We start from the raw sequence: 16982 nt of genomic DNA on the forward strand, positions 1-16982 counted from the left end.
TCACTGAATAAATAAATGGACAACTGGATGGATGGATGGATGGATGGATGGACAGATGGATAGAAGAATGGCTGCTCAATTTTCCATCTGGTTCACAGAAGTCTACTTAAGTTTTAATGAAGTAGGGGTTACGTTGGTCACCACTGCAAATGATATCCCACAAATAATAACAACATTACTTACAATAGCTGTGCTTACTGAGTGTTAGCCTGTGCCAGATGTTTTCGTAAGGGTTAGGATGCATTTTCTCACTGACTTGGTGCCAGAGCATTCTTCAACACTTTGAGACAGATAGTATTATGCTCATCCCCATTTAGCAATTTTACCAAAGTGCATTCAGTGTATTGTTGTTGTTGTTATGTGCCTTGGAGTCAGACCTGACTCATGGCGACCCCTCCTTGGGTTTCCAAGGCAGTATCACTACGGAAGTAGATTGCCCAAGTAGATTGGCTGGTGGGTTTGAACTTCCAGCCTTCTGGTTAAGTCAAGTGCCTTAGGCACTATGCCACCAGAGCTCCTATTCATTGTGTTAGGGTTAAGTAACTGGAACAAGGTGGAAGAGCCTTTGAGTGTTACAGCCATGGTATGAGCTCAGACAGACATCTCAGTCTCTCTGTTATTCTGATTGTAAAGGAAATCTTAGATTAAGGAAGTTTACCAAAGGTCACACAGCTAAGAAGTGGGAGAGGTAGATTTGATCCTAGGTCTGCCTGAGGTCAAGTCCAAAGTCTTCATCACTAGAATCTACTGCTGTGAATCAAATGGAAAGCATTATGATCATGTGCCATTGCTTAGACGTCCAAAAAGCTTAGTCAAATTTTAACCTTCTTCTCAGCAAAGTATAAAACACTACTAAACGCAATCTAAACATCTGCTTGCTTTCATATTGTTTCCCTAGAATTTCCTATTGTGTTACTTTCTTTGCTTTTCTTTTTTTTTTTTTTTTTTTTTTTTATAATGGTGCACTACATGCATTTCTAAGGAGCTTTAGGGCTGCAGTGGTTAAAGCCTTTGGCTGCTGACCAAAAGGTCAGTGGTAGGAACACATTAGCCCCTCCACAGAGGAACAAAAGAAAGTGATTAAAGCATTTGGGTCACTAGGAGTTGGGATAGAGTCAATGACAGTGAATTTGGTTTGGGTTTACATGCATTTCTATAGATCACAGAACACACCAGAGCCTTTTTAATGATTGGAGGAGTAATTAATTCATATAGAGTTTAAAATATGAACTTGACCTCTGGGTCTTGACTGCTGGAGTCCTTTGGAAATAATCTATTGCTTTGGAGTCATTTCAAATTATAACAACACTACAGGACAGAGCAGAACTGCCCCATAGAGTTTCCAAGGCTATAAATCTTTACAGAAGCAGACTGCTGCATTTTCCTCCAGTGGGGCAGCTAGTAGGTTGAAACTACCAACCTTTCAGATGGCAGCCAAGCACTTAGCCACTGCACTGCCACACAAAATAGGAGGGAGAAATATGAAGGAGTAGATACACAGGAACAAAAATGGAGGAAGAGGAAGGAAAGAGGAGAATATTATTTCCTTCCTCACATATTCTAGTACCATCTCATGGCACATCACCACCTGTAAAGATACATCCCCTTCCTTCAATGTAGGAGAGCTAAGCTAATGAACTGATTCCAATCACAGCGTGACTGATTGCCACCGAAGACATTAGGAGGAGGAGGGGGAGAAAAGGAAGAAGAGAGCAGCACCAACAAAATAGCATATGTTCAGTGATGATTGTATGTGGCCCATTTTTCTAAACACTTTCCATGTATTAACTTATTTAAGCCTCATAAAAATTCAGAGTTAGATAGTTGTATTATCACATCCACATAAAAGTTAAACTGGACACACAGGCTAAATAACTTTTCCAAAATTCCAACCAACCTTCCAAACAGCTGTCATCAAGTCACTCAGACTCATGGCAACCCCCCGAGTGTGCGAGTGGCACTCTACTCCATAGGGTTCAATGGCTCATTTTTCAAGAGAAGATGGCCAGGCCTTTCTTCTATGGTATTTCTGGATGGACTGAAACCTCTAACTTCTAAGGAGCAGCATGTTAAGCATTCATGATATTTCCCAAGATTTGGACTCCTTCCCATGATTACATAGCTTGTTATATAACCAGGAAGATCAGCAAAAACAACTTTTTTTTTTTTTTTTTTTTTTAGATTTCCTGATTAATCTAAACGTGAAGGCAATGGCTGGAGTTAATAAGTGTTAGAAAGGAAGCTGAAAATTTTGGATAAAGCTCCCGGGGCTTTCTTCCAGTCTTGTCCTTCCTTGGAATAAGTAAGAACTCTAGTGAAGATGACATTAGTGATGAGACTCTAAGGAAGATCTGTCCGTCAGCCTAGAACTTGCTCCTCTTGTTTCTGAGTCTCCTCCAGATCTTCTTATCTCTCGACGTTTCCTGGTCTTCTCTCCAACTGAAGTGTCCTTCATGATGTTCCTACTGCAAGGAGCCCAGATGCTACAAATGCTGGAGAAGTCCTTGAGGAAGAGCCTTCCAGAATCCTTAAAGGTGAGAATGGGAAATTCTAAAGGGAGCAAGAAATAACACATTTCTGCGAAAGAGGAAAAAGGACTTGCATTTATTGAACACCAATCAGTGCCAGACATTATTTCATACTTCTTCTCCCTTAGTTTTCATCACCTTTCTACAAGACAAGACAACGAGCCCTGGTGATGCAGTGGCTAAACACCCGATTGCTAACTGAAAGGTTGGCAGTTCAAATCCACCAGGTGCTCTGCCAGAGGAAGACGTAGCAGTCTGCTTCCATAAAGATTACAGACTTGGAAACTTATGTCCTGTAGGGCTGTTATGAACCACAATCCACTTGATGACAATGACTTTGATTTTTTTATTTTTCTCTACAAGATATTTATTTAGTAGTGTCCCTATCACGAATGAAAGAATAAAGGCTAATTTGCATGATTTTCCCAATATGACACAAGTAGTGAACTGCAGTGACAAGTGTGAAAATAATTATGTCTGAGACCAAACGCTGCTTTTTGCTCCAGGCTGGCTCAAAAAGCGTTCCTTTGTTCCTTTCTCAGAAACATTTCACAACACTAGAAGTTTACCCAGAGTTGTCAAGACTTTATTGGGAGTGTATATTAATGTTTAATTTGTTCAACCTAAAGAGTATTAGCCAAGTGAGAGGTTATCTGTAATGAATCATCCTATAACATGGTCATAGGCCAGATCAAGCCTAAAATATTGTGATTTGCCCATAGGTTAACTAAGGACTCTCAGGAAGAAGTTTGAACTGTAGACTTTTCCATTGTGGTGATATATTTGCAAAAGGTGTGGATCCATGCACATTTGTGTGTCTTTGTGCATGTGTGTGTTTTAACATTTAGAAGGCGAGCCTTGAAATTGGAGATCACCTCATTTGAAACCTTCAGGTAATGAAAATAGATGAGTTATCACAACCAAATAGCTTCAAAATCAACCAGCTTTAGAACAGTGTAGTATGTACTTCCAAGTATCATAGTAGCAGTGCAGGAATAATGATAGCATTGCCAGGGTCTTTTCATGGACCACCTGTGTGGGGAGGTTAGATAACCCTCTTGGATCCTCAATTTTCATGAAAGATAGTAGCCCTCTTCTTTAGCGGCATAATAAAGACATACAGTTGTCCTAGTGGAAATCTAAGATATTTTTACGCCAAGTACTTTCAATGGAGGTATAATCTAGAATTCACTGTTACTCAGCACTTACTTCTGAAGCGTGTGAGAGAAAACCCATCCATTCTTCCAAGTATTGGATATTAAATAGATTATATTGCATGCAACAACTCTAGTAGATTCAATTTATAGTAGACACATGAAGCACTGAGGATCCTGTGTGACACAAGCATTTGTGATTAGCTGTTAACCTAAAGGTTCATAGGTTAAACCCATCAACCAGCTCTGCAGAAGAAAGTCCTGTTGAACTGTTGCTACAGAGATTACCGCCAAGAAAACACTATAAACCAAACTCACTGCCGTCGAGTCAGATCTGATTCATAACGACCCCTCCTTGGGTTTCTGAGGAAGTATCACTACAGATAGTAGATCATCCAGTCTTCCTTCTGAGGAGTAGCTGGTGGGTTTGAACCACCAGCCTTCTGGTTATAGTCAAATGTCTTATACACTATGCTACCAGAGCTCCTAGAAAACACCATAGAGAATTTTAGTCTGTAAAACATGGAGTTTCCATGAATCAGGGACAACTCAATGGCACCTAATAAACAACAATTACACCTGAATCATGATGATTCACATTCAGCAGAAAAGAAAAAAAAAAAAAAAGTTTAATTAATTAGGTTTGGGGAATAGAAAATAAGAGCAATCCATATATTTCTAGATCTTACAATGGATAAGATAATGTAAATGCATTTTACGGGCTGAAATGCAAATGTGTGAAAGGGTAACCTCTATATTTTACCCATTAAGTGTACTGAATTTCTACATAAAGCTTCCACTCATGACTGGAAACATTATAAAGTTAGGTAACCTCAGTACATTTATAAGGTTTTCACCCTTGTCTTTCTCCCTGCTCTAGCATCAACAGTTCATGTGGGATGGGGAATGGCAGGAGGGATGAATATAGGGTAGTTCTTGGTCACCATCCATCTATGGTGGCAACCATTAAAATGTTCATCATCTTACTTGGTCTTTGGTCATTGGCACACCTCCATGCTGCCATGATGCTTCTCTTGAGGGTAAAAACAAAAATAAATGCATTGCCATTAAGTCGATTCAACTCACAGCAACCCCTCCTTGGATTTCCAAGGCGGTATCTCTATGGAAGTAGATTGCCCAGTCTTCCTTCAGAGGAGTGGCTGGTGGATTTGAACCTTCTGGTTAGTAGTCAAATGCCTTAGACACTACACCACCAGAACTCTTGAAGGTAGAGATGCCTAAACTGATGCTTGAAAAGACTTATAGTCTGTCCTACACGGCAGTGTAGGGAACCAAGATTGGACCAAACTCATGAGACCCCAAAGCCTATTCTCTTCAACACTAGGTTGTAGCCTCCACTTGTTGGTTAGAGTTCATTTAACCTTTCCAGATGGTAATACACATTACCTTTAGATAACTAATTTACCCTTCTAGATTCTCTAAGGAAATATCAGGTATGTGTTGTTGTTGTTGTTGTTAGGTGCCATCAAGTTATCTCTGACTCATAGCGACCCTATGCACAACAGAACAAAACACTGCGCGGTCCTATGCCAGCCTCACTATATCTATGGTGGTTGAATTTGTGTGTCAACTTGGTTGGGGCTGGTTGAGTGGCTGGGCAGCTGAATGTAGCTATTCCCCATGGTGAGACTGGTAATTAACTCCATGATGGAATTTATTGGAGCAGCTGATTAGCTGCTTTGGGTATGTGGTCTTCTTCCCATAGATAAGAAATAGCTTTGGGAATGGTCTCTAGCTTACTGCATGCTTGAACCATACATGTAGCCGTGTCATTGTTCAGCAGCCTGCCATGCTCTGCTGACCTTGGGACTTTCAATGGACTTGAATTAATGGCCTGCCATGTGGTTTGGTAACATCAGGTCTGTGCCATTTGATTTGTTGACCTTGGGCTTGTTAGCCTCAGCAGCCAGTAGCTGCCTGAGTGAAGAGATGCCTCTAGATTCTGTGGGCCGAGAGCAAGAGGCAGAGCTGAAGCCCAAGGGTGAGGGGCTTTCACCTAGCCCCTAGAGCCTGGCACTTTGAATTCAGACTTAAAGTCTCCAAACTGTAAGAGAATAAACTCCTGTTTGTTAAAACCATCCCATTTTTGGTATATTCCTGTCAGAGTGCACTAGGTAACCAGAACACTATCCTTGCTATACTTGAGGCCAACATTGCAGCCACTGTGTCTATCCATCTCATTGAGGGCTTTCCCTTTCTTCGTTGACCCTCCACTTTACCAATCATGATATCCTTCTCCAGGAAATAGATCCTCTGACAACATGACCAAAGTAGGTGAGATGAATTCTGGCCATTCTCATTTCCAAGGAGCATTCCAGCTGCACTTCTTCCAGGACAGATTTGCTCGTCTTTTTAGCAGACCATAGTACTCTTAGCATTCTTCTCCAGCATCACAACTCAAAAGCATCAACTCTTCTTCGGTCTTCCTTATTTATTGTCTAGCTCTCACATGCATAAAAGGTGATTGAAAATACCATGGCTTGTGTTAGACACACCTTAGTCTTCAAGGAGACATGCAATGTGTCATCTGTTGTCTTGACTGCTGTTTCCATTGGTGTTGATCATAGTACCAAGTAATATGAAATCCTTGACAACTTCAAACTTTTCTCCATCCACCAAGAAGCCATTTATTGGACCAGTTATGAGGATTTTTGTTTTCTTTATATTGAGGTGTAATCCATACTGCAGAGTGTAGTCTTTAATCTTCATCAGTAAGTGCTTCAAGTCATCCTCACTTTCAGCAAGCAAAGTTGTGTCATCTGTGTGTTGCAGATTGTTAATGAGGCTTCCTCCAATCCTGATGCCATGTTCTTCTTCTTATAATCCAGCTTCTTAGATTATTTGCTCAGCATAATAAGTATGGTGATAGGATACAGTCTTGACACACTCCCTTCTTGATTTTGAACCATGCAGTATCCCTTTGTTCTGTTCAAATGACAGCCTCCTGATCTATGTACAGGTTCCTCATCAGTACAATCAAGTGTTCTGGACTTGCCATTTTCTCAGTGTTATCCATAATTTGCTATGATACACACAAATTGAATTTTTCCATGTAGTCAATAAAACATAAGTAAACATCTTTCTGGTATTCTTTGCTTTCAGCCAACATCCATTTTTTATCAGCAATGATATCCCATGTTCCATGTCCTCTTCTGAATACAGCTTGCATTTCTGGAAGCTCTCTGTCAATAGAATCCTGCAACTGTTTTTGAATTATCTTCAGCAAGATTTTACTTGCATGTAATATTAATGATATTGTTTGATAATTTCCACATTCTGTGGGATCACCTTTCTTTGGAATAGGTACAAATATGGATCTCTTCTGGTCAGTTGGCCAGCTAGATGTCTTCCAAATCTCTTGGCATAACTGAGTGAGTGCCTCCAGTGTGACCTCTATTTGTTGAAACATCTCAATGGGTATTCTATCAATTCCTGGAGCCTTATTCTTTGCCAATTTCTTCAGTGCAGCTTCAACTTCTTCCTTCAATACCATTGATTCTTGATCATATGCCACATCCTAAAATGGATGAAGATCGACCGGTTCTTTTTGGTACAGTGACTCTGTGTATTCTTTCCATCTTTTTTTGATGCTTCCTGCATCATTCAATATTTTGCCCATAGAATCCTTCAATATTGCAATTCAAGGCTTAATTTTTTTCCTCAGTTCTTTCAGCTCAAGAAATGCCGAGCATACTCTTCCCTTTTGGTTTCCTAACTCCAGATCTTGCACATTTCATAATAGTAATTGACTTGTCTTCTCGAGCTGCTCTTTGAAATCTTCTGTTCAGTTCTTTGATCTTATCATTTTTTCCATTTGCTTTAGCTACTCTCCACTCTATTCTGACATCCATTTTGGTCTTCCTTTCTTGTCTTTTTAATGACCTCTTGCTTTCTTCATGGATGATGTTCTTGATGTCATCCCACAATTCCTCTGGTTTTCAGTCACTGGTGTTCAGTGCATCAAATCTATTCTTTAAATGGTCTGTACATTCAGGAGGGATATTATCAAGGCATATTTTGGCTCTTGTGGACTTGTTTTAATTGTCTTCAACTTCAAATTGAACGTGCATATGAACAGTTGATGGTCAGTTCCACAGTCAGCTCCTTGCCTTATTTTGGCCAAAGATACTGAATTTCTCCATCACCTCTTGCCACAGATGTAGTCAATATCATTCCTGTGTATTCCATCTGGTGAAGTCCATGTGTATAGTCACCACTTATGTTGTTGAAAAAAGGTATTTGCAATGAATAAGTCATTGGTCTTGCAAAATTCTATCATGAGATCTCCAGTGTTATTTCTATCACCAAGGCCTCTTCCTTTTTCCAAGTCTGTCTTAGCCCAGAAGCTCCACTGAAACCTGTTGTTCTGGTTCCTTAGTGCCACTCTGACAGGAATATCTCACAAATGGGATGGCTTAAACAAACAGGAGTTTATTCTCTTACAGTTTGGAGGCTTTAAGACCAAGTTCAAAGTGCCAGGCTCCAGAGGTTGGGTGAAAGTCCCTCAGCCTTGGGCTCCAGCTCTGCCTCCAGCTCCCAGCTCACTGTAGCTAGAAGCTTCTCTTCACTCAAACAGCTGCTGGCTGCTCAGGCTGCCAAGCCCAAGGTTGACAAGTAAAAATGCACAGTCCCAATATTACCAAACCACATGGCAGCCCATTAATTCAAGTCCATTGTAAGTCCCAAGGTCGGCAGAGCATGGCAGGCTGCTGAACAATGACACAGCTATGTGCACAGTTCAAGGTACCATAAGCTAGAGACCATTCTCAAAGGTGCTTCTTATATACAGGAAGCAGACCACATACCCAAAGAAGTTACTCAGCTGCTTGTGATAGATCCCACCATGGAGTTGATTGCCAGTCTCTTCATGGGGAATAACTACCACCAGCTGCCCAGCCACTCAACCTGGCCCAGCCAAGTTGACACACAAACATATCCACCACACCTGTCTACCATGGGTAACCCTGTTGGCATTTTGCAACATTGGTGGCATAACCTCCAGCCTCACAGCAACACAGGATGACAAACTGACAGACAAGTTCTGTTTAGTTGTTCCTAATCCCTGTGAACCTGTCTACCTCAGGCAACGGCCTTAAAATAGAGCCGCCCCCAAGCAAAAAGACACCCTGAGCCCTGGGCCCATCAGGTATGTATATAAAGGTTTTTGTGCAAACATGTGCTATGAGGAATTAGATGCTAAATGAAAAGCTGGAAACTAAAATGACCATCAATACAAATGAATCAATGAACTGTGTGTGATACATCCATATGATGAGCTCCTCTGAAGCCTTTAAAAAATAATTGGAAATATTTGCACATACTGACGTGGAAATGTAGCCACAGTGTATTCACTGGGGAAAAAAATCAGAATACTAATTACTGCATATCAGGTAATTTTATTTTTGTAAAATCATGTATTTCTACAATTTGTATCAATACAATGTATATGAATAATGTCCCAGAAAATATCATACAAAAATATCAATAAAGAGTGGTGCTTTTAAATCATTATTTTTATGTGCATGAATATTTCACTATGTATAAGTCTTATAATTTGTTTGAGAAAAAAGCTGTTTTCATTTGGGTTAATATGTGATATATAAAGATTACTTGATCTAGACACTCCATTTTCTCCCTTTACACCAGACATTTTCATGATTTCATAGAAATAGTCATTTTTCTGATTAACCACAAGGCACATTTTCATCCCATTCTAACATGCCAACTCTCCCACTTTTTTGGGATGCTGCAGGTTTATGGGACTGTCTTCCACATGAACCAGGGAAACCCATTCAGGCTAAAGGCCCTTGTGGACAAGTGGCCAGATTTTAACACAGTGGTTGTCCACCCTGAGGAACAGGTAAGTTACCAGCTGTGGAATGAATTCATGTTTCCTGTGTCCCGGTCATGGGCCTGGCAATATGGTAGACAGATATGGCAAAATTCATATAGGAATGAATCACACTTGTGGGAAATAAGTCAAGAAGTGTCCTCAGGAAGTTCACAGCTTGGAAGAGAAGATAGGATAGATAAACAAGTGAATTACAACATGGCATGAGATATGCAAGGACAGACAATGGACAAGACACAGAAGCAACACAGGCAAAAGCTGATTAAAACTAGATGTGGTGGAGGTCGCAGGAGAAGATTGGAGATACTTCTTGGTGCAGTTTCATCTCAACTTGATTTTGTAGTTGAATGTATTTTTGAGTCAGACAGTAAAGGAAAATAGAGCATTCTAATGGAGGAAATAGATAAAGTTATGATGGTGTGAAAAAACAGTGAATAAAGAGCAAAATTATAGTGGTATAATTTCCATATATATTTTGGGTACAGGTATGAAAACTAGTGAACTAAATTGTTAATGTATTTCAAAGACAAAAATTCTTAAGCTTACTATAAACAACAACAATTATAAAATCAAGTGAAAAGAGAAATTTATAAATATATTAATATGATGCCTTGAATACCAAGAAAATGTTATTGAAAAATCACTAAATGAAATAATGTATAAAATAAGAACTGCACATGCATAATAATAACTTAGAATGAAATCGTGTCATTTCATCTTTTCTTTAAAGTATGATCTTAAGGAACAAGATGTGTCAGTGGTTTCATTGCTGATTGTAAATGCATTTTTGTGCAACATTTTCCACACTGATTCTCCACTAATTGGGGTAATTTTTTTCTCTGCCTTCTTCCTCCAAGTAATCCCATCTGCTATTCAATACTTTGAGAGGCTTATTCTGAACAAGTGGTTCCTTTGTTTTTCTGGAACTACAATTTAACCAAGGCATTTTTAAAAAAAGTCTTTGTTCATTGGTCTTCGTTTTCTTTGGTTTCATTATATACAGGTGAGGATTTTAATCTGCATTTACTTGTATCAAATTTAACACTGTCGTGTTCATCATCTGTGTGTTCTGCAAGACTTTGAACTGGAGTGAAACTCATTCTTGCAGCAGAAGCGTTGCCTTGTCAGTTGCTCTGATCACCCTCCTTGAGAGGTTGTGGAGGTAGAGAAGAAGGCTTTCCAAGTAGTGGTGACTTCGATTGGAAGGCTGAATGGAATCTATGTGCAGTGAACAGGGCTGTGCTGCAATTTCCATCGTGAAATTAATACTTGAATCTCTGATCTTGATCTCACGATTTAAGTAATCTTTATATACTGGTGATGTACCAATAAAAATACTAACATTTTAGTACTTATAAATTATCACAAGGTAGTGATTCCAAAACTAGCAACACAATTGTGAAATAGAAGGACATGATTTACTCCCCTCCCTTTTCCCGACATAAACAGGAGATGATAGATGACCTTGATCACTACACAAATACCTACCAAGTCTACTCCAAGGATCCCAAGAACTGTCAGGAATTCCTCAGCTCACCAGAAGTCATCAACTGGAAACAGCACTTGCAAATCCAAAGTAAGAGGACTGGGATGTTTGCTGACTCGCTTCTTTGCACTGCTCAAGTCCCCCTGTGACTTATACCTTCTGCTTACAAGTTCCAGACCCTCATGCTGCTGTCTATTGTTTTTAATCAGCTGCAATTACATCTATAAAAAAGGGAAAAAGAAAGCCCTCGAGGCTGGAAAGACTGAGTTTCATACCGTAGTTGCTGTAGTCGCCATTGACTTCGTTCTGTTCAGACCACCCCGTGTGGGTCGGAGAATGTGCTCCCTGAGGTTTTCCATGGCTCAGTTTGGGGAAGTAGGTGGCCAGGTATTTTGTCAAAGGAACATCTGCATGGACTTGAACTTCCAGCCTCTTGCTGAACAACTGAGGGTGTTAAACATTTGCATCAGCCAGGTTTCACACAGGGAACTGTAGTACAATTTTGTGGCAACCAGTGACTTGGTATCTTTTGCAGATTCCAGGAGCCCTTAGGTGGTTGGTTGTGGGAGCAGAGCTTCCCTGTGGCCTTCTGTTCCTGGAATAACTCTGACAGCTCATTATGCCACAGAGCACCTCTTCCAGTTTTCAAAGACAGTTGTTGTGGTTATGAGCATGCCTCTGGATCAGAGTCCCTAGGATGGCATCCGGGCTCTTTCTGTCCCTTGCTGTATAATCTTAGCCAAGTGATTTCTCCTTTCTGAGACTCATGGTCTGCATATGGAAAAGGGAGGACAAGAATAGTGCCCAAAACATGATGGGTTGTTGGGTGCCATATAGTTGATTCTGGCTCATAGCGACCCCGTGAGACAGAGTAGAAATGCCCAATGTGGTTTCCTAGTCCATAATCTTTAAGGAAACAGATTGCCAGGCCTTTCTCCCTGAAACTGCTGGGTAGAAGAACTGCCACCATTTCAGTTAACCACTGTGCTACCGCGGCCTCTTACCTAAAACAAAGGGGCACCTAAAAGTTGAAATGAGTTCTGTATGCTTTTTTAAAACAAACATTAACTTACATTTTGGTTGTTGAGAACACACACAGCAGAGGATACACCAAGTCAACAATTCCTACATGTATCGAGTCAATGACATTGATTACATTCTTCTAGCTGGGCAACCTTTCTCACTCTCTTTTTCCAAGCTGTTCCTCCCCCAATAACATAAACTCACTGCCTCCTACGTGTCCTATCTGATCTTCTGAGTTGCTGTTGTCAATTCCATCCTGTAAAGACAAATCTCGAAAGAGCTCATTTTTGCTAGTTAAGTTAAACCATTGTTTTGTTTTAAGGGGATTTCATTGACATGAAATGTTGAGTAGGGAGAGCTGAGCACAATACTTGGATGCATAGTTAGCGTTTGCTGCATAGAACAACCACCTTAAAAGTCAAATCAGTGATCACTGACAAGCTCATAATTCAGTGAATGCAATGTGCCTGGGTTCGGCAAGGCAGGTCTTCTGCTGGTATTCCTTGGTTTACTCATGCAGTTGTGGTCAGCCGGTGGGTGGACAATGGGCTGATTGCTATAGTAGGACCTCAGTCACATGTGTGAATGCTACTCCTGGCTGTCAGTTAATCCTAGCTGTTGGCTGTGATGACAGCAAGGTAGAATCATGTGTAGGCTAGTATGTGTGACCTCTCAGATAGCCTAGTGTAGGCCTAGACATATGGTGTTAGGTTCAGGGTAACCAGGAGCACAAAAGAGAGGGCAAGCTCTAAAGTGCAAGCACTTTTCAGCCTCTCCAATCATCAATTTCCTTTTGTCCCATTGGGAAAAGCAGTCACATGATGACAGTAAGCCTCAGTGCAAGACTATCCCAGGGAATGGATCCCAGTAGGTATGGGCTAGTGCTGCCACAATTTGCCATTCTGAGAATGTAGTAAGTGCTCACAGACGTTGGCTAATATCTTTTCTAACTCATCTCTTTTAATTACCAAAATGGCATTGTTACGTAGACTAGAAACCTGGTTCTGATCTTGGTACTGGCTCTCATGGCATGGACATGTCTGAATCAATCCCTGGGCCAACCTTCACCCTAGAATATATTGAAGCAACTACATCTCCCCTTGTAATCTCATTTAGGTTCACAGTCCAGTCTAAATGAGGTGATACAAAGTCTTGCAGCCACTAAAACCTTCAAGGTCAAGCACACTCAGTGCTTCCTCTATATGACGTCTGAGACTGCAAAGAAACTCGCTCCTTCCTTGCTGGATGCAGAGAACTTATCATTGAAGACTGGCAGGCCCAAGGCCATGTGAGTGTTATAAAAGCTCCTCTGCACTACGCATTTTGCTCACCATTAAAGTACCCCCCAACCAGCCTCTTTCTGTTTTCTGCTTCCAGGCGACCAAATCAGGCATGTCTTCCTCTTCAACATCTCTTATCCTTTCTGTTCATTCCCCACAACTCTAGCCTGCTTTCTGTTCTTCTTTTATCACATGCTCATCCATACTCCAGGACTTCCCATTTGCTATTTCCTCTGCCTACTCTGTCTCTCAAGATAATGGACGTAAGCGGACCAATACCCAAACTTACTGCCATGGACTAGATTCCTGTTCATAATGACCCCCATGGGTTTCCAAGGCTGTAAATCTTTACAGAAGGAGACTGTCTCATCTTTCTCCCGTGGAGTGGCTGGTGGGTTTGAACCATTGACCTTTAGGTTAGCAGTGAAATATCTTAACCACTGCACCCCCAGAGCTCCTTAATAGAGGTAACAGCAAATGTAAAACTTCATAAAACCTGTTGCTGTCAAGTGGATTCTCATTCATGGCGAGTCGTGTTGCAGAGTAGAACCATTCTCCATAGGGTTTCTTGACTGTTCTTTGCAAAGGCAGGTCACCAGCCATTTCTTCTGGGGTGCTCCTGCGTGTATTTGACCTGCCAACACTTAACGTTAGTTGTCAAGCACAAAGCATTCGTGTCACCCAAGCAGCATACAATTTCATGTTGTTGTTGTTGTTCACCATCAAGATAGTTCTGACCCATAGTGACCCCGTGTGACAGAGTGGAACAATGCCATACTGTTTCCTGGTCTGTAACCATTACAGAAGCAGATCAACAGGTCTTTCTCTCATGGCCATTGGTGGGTTCCAACGACCAGCCTTTTGGTTAGCAGCTGAGTCCTTTACTGTTTGCACCTTCGGGGCTCCTTATAAAACTTCATATTCATCAGCTTCTCTTTTCTCTTGGCTTCTCTATAGCAACGAAGAGACGTTTAAACTCTCGTCCCTGGATGTCACCCATGCTGCCTTAGTGAATAAGTTTTGGCACTTTGGTGGCAATGAAAGGAGCCAGAGATTCATCGAACGCTGTATCCGGACCTTCCCCACTTTCTGTCTGCTGGGACCTCAGGGGAGCCCTGTGTCCTGGGACTTGATGGATCAGACTGGAGAGCTGAGGATGGCAGGTACTGTGCCTGAGTACCGGGCCCAAGGCCTCATCTCCCACGTGGTCTATGTCCAGATCCAGAGGTTGGAAAAACTTGGATTCCCCATCTATTCTCACGTAGACAAGAACAACAAAATTATGCAACATATGAGTCGAACACTGAAGCATGTCCCCATGCCTTGTGACTGGAACCAGTGGAACTGTGTGCCTCAGTGACCCTGGACCTGAACAGAGACAATGTTGGGGGATCCTGAGCATGTGGCTGGAGGTGTTGACGGGTGTATGGAGAAAGAAATCATTATAACCACTGGGAAAGGAGTGGGCGTTGTTTGGGCTCCAGGGAAGCAGAAATGCATGGGGAACAGAAAAACTATGGTCCCCGCCCTCAAAGAGTTCATGGACTTCATTAGGTTCCTCAGCACAGAGTTGGCTCAGACACTCCTTCAGTGGCCCCCACATTGTCGAACTTCCCATGTTTCAAAATTGCTGCAATACTCGTTAACAGCATTGCTGGCATCTATCCACTAGATACCAGTAGCATCCTCTTCCAGTTTTGACAACCAAAAATATCTCATATATTTCCAAATGTCCTGTGGAGGCAAAACAACCCTTGGTTGGGAGCTACTGCTTATGGTTGTGTTTCTCACATTTGAGCATGCATCAGAATCATCTGGTAGCTTTCTTAAACACAGATTGCTGGGCCCCATCCCTAGATTTTCTTATGCAGGTGATAATTAACTATTGTTGTTGTTAGGTGTCATACAGTCAGTACTAACTCATAGTGACCTTGTATATAACAAAACTAAACATTGCCTGCCCCTGCGCCATCCTCACACCCTCACAACCATTGCCATGCTGGAGCCTATTGTTGCACCCACTGTGTTAATTCATCTCATTGAAGGGTTTCCATTTTTTCCACTGAGCCTCTAATTTACAAGCATGATATCCTTCTCCATGAACTGGTCACTTCTGGTGACCAAAGCAGAAGAGATGAAATCTGAAATCTTCACTTCTAAGGAGCAGTCTGGCTGCGCTTCTTCCAAGACAGATTTGTTCATTCTTCTGGCAGTCCATGGTATTTTCAGTTTTTTTTTCTGGAAAACTCCCACTCTGGAAAAGGCAAGATCAAAGAAGGCAAACATTCTGGTAACCCTTGACTTAGATTTCCAGATTTATATTACTCCATACCGATAGCACAAATAGGTGGTTGCTGGTATTGTTGTTAGCTTCCATAAACTTCCTTCCAACTCAAGCGACCCTACCTACGTACAACAGAATGAAACATTGCCTGGTCCCGTGCCATCCTCACAATCTTTGTTTTGCTTGAGCCCATCACTGCAGCCACTTGGTCAGTTCATCTCATTGAGGGTCTTCCCCTTTTTCACTGACCCTCTACTTTGTTGTTGTTGTTATTATGTGCCATCGAGTCATACCCAACTCATAGCGACCCCACAGAAGTAGATTGCCCAACCTTCCTCCTGGGTGGCTGGTGGGTTTGAACCTCCAGCCTTCTGGTTAGCAGTCAAGTGCCTTGGGCACTATGTGCCAGAGCTCCCACCTTCTACTTTATCAAACATAATATACTTCTCTAGCAACTGCTCCCTTCTGATAATGTGAGCAAAGTACAAGAGACTAAGTCTGGCCATTCTCACTTGTGAGAAGCTGTACAGCTGTACTTCTTCCAAGACAAATTTGTTCATTCTTCTGCAAGTCCACGGTATTTTCAATATTCTTCACCAACACCAAAATTCAAATGGATCAATTCTTCTCAGTCTTCTTTATTCATCATCCAGCTTTCACATGCATACTTGGTGACCATTCCTTGGATCAAGTGCACCTTAGTCTTTGCTCTTTAACACTTTAAAGAGGTATTTTACAGCAGATATGCCCAGTGCAATGCGTCATTTGATATCTTGACTGCCTCTTGCATGGGTGCTGATTGTGGATCCAAGAAAAAATGAAATCCTTGACAACTTCAATCTTTTCTCCATTTATCACGATGTTGCTTAGGGGTCTATTTATAAGGATTTTTCTTTTCTTTATGCTAAGGTATAATCCATACTGAAAGCTGTAGTCTTGGATATTCATCATTAAATGCTTCAAGTCTTCTTCACTTTTAGCAGGGAAGGCAGATTACTGTTGAGTCTCCCACCAATCCTGATGCCATGTTCTTCTCCATATAGTCCAGCTTCTAAGATTATTTGCTCAGCATGCAGATTAAATAAATATGGTGAAAGATACAATCCTTACGTATGCCTTTCCTGATTTTGAACCAGGCATTATGCCCTTATTCTGTTTGAATGACTATCTCTTGGTCTATGTACAGGTTCTTCATGAGTACAATTAAGTATTCTGGAATTCCCATTCTTCACAATGTCATCCATAACCCGTTTGGATAACATATCATATTTGGAACACAAATACAAATCTGTTAAATTCTCCTAAATATTCCTCATTTCAACAACAGCAATAAATATTAACTTATCACATACTAT

General features: G+C 41.2%; 1 protein-coding gene across 1 annotated transcript; it reads left to right on the top strand.

Moving 5' to 3' along the window:
• Positions 1-2453: 2453 nt before the first annotated feature.
• Positions 2454-14703, top strand: LOC103208166 (glycine N-acyltransferase-like). Its single transcript, XM_007953843.2, has 5 exons — positions 2454-2534; positions 9456-9563; positions 11004-11130; positions 13180-13351; positions 14301-14703. The coding sequence occupies exons 1-5, from the start codon at positions 2454-2456 to the stop codon at positions 14701-14703; spliced, it is 891 nt and encodes a 296-aa protein (XP_007952034.2).
• The last annotated feature ends 2279 nt before the right edge of the window (positions 14704-16982 follow it).

This window comes from Orycteropus afer, unplaced genomic scaffold, assembly GCF_000298275.1.
Source record: "Orycteropus afer afer isolate SDZICR_OR568_19922 unplaced genomic scaffold, OryAfe1.0 scaffold00419, whole genome shotgun sequence".
In the NCBI taxonomy this organism is placed as follows: Eukaryota; Metazoa; Chordata; class Mammalia; order Tubulidentata; family Orycteropodidae; genus Orycteropus; species Orycteropus afer.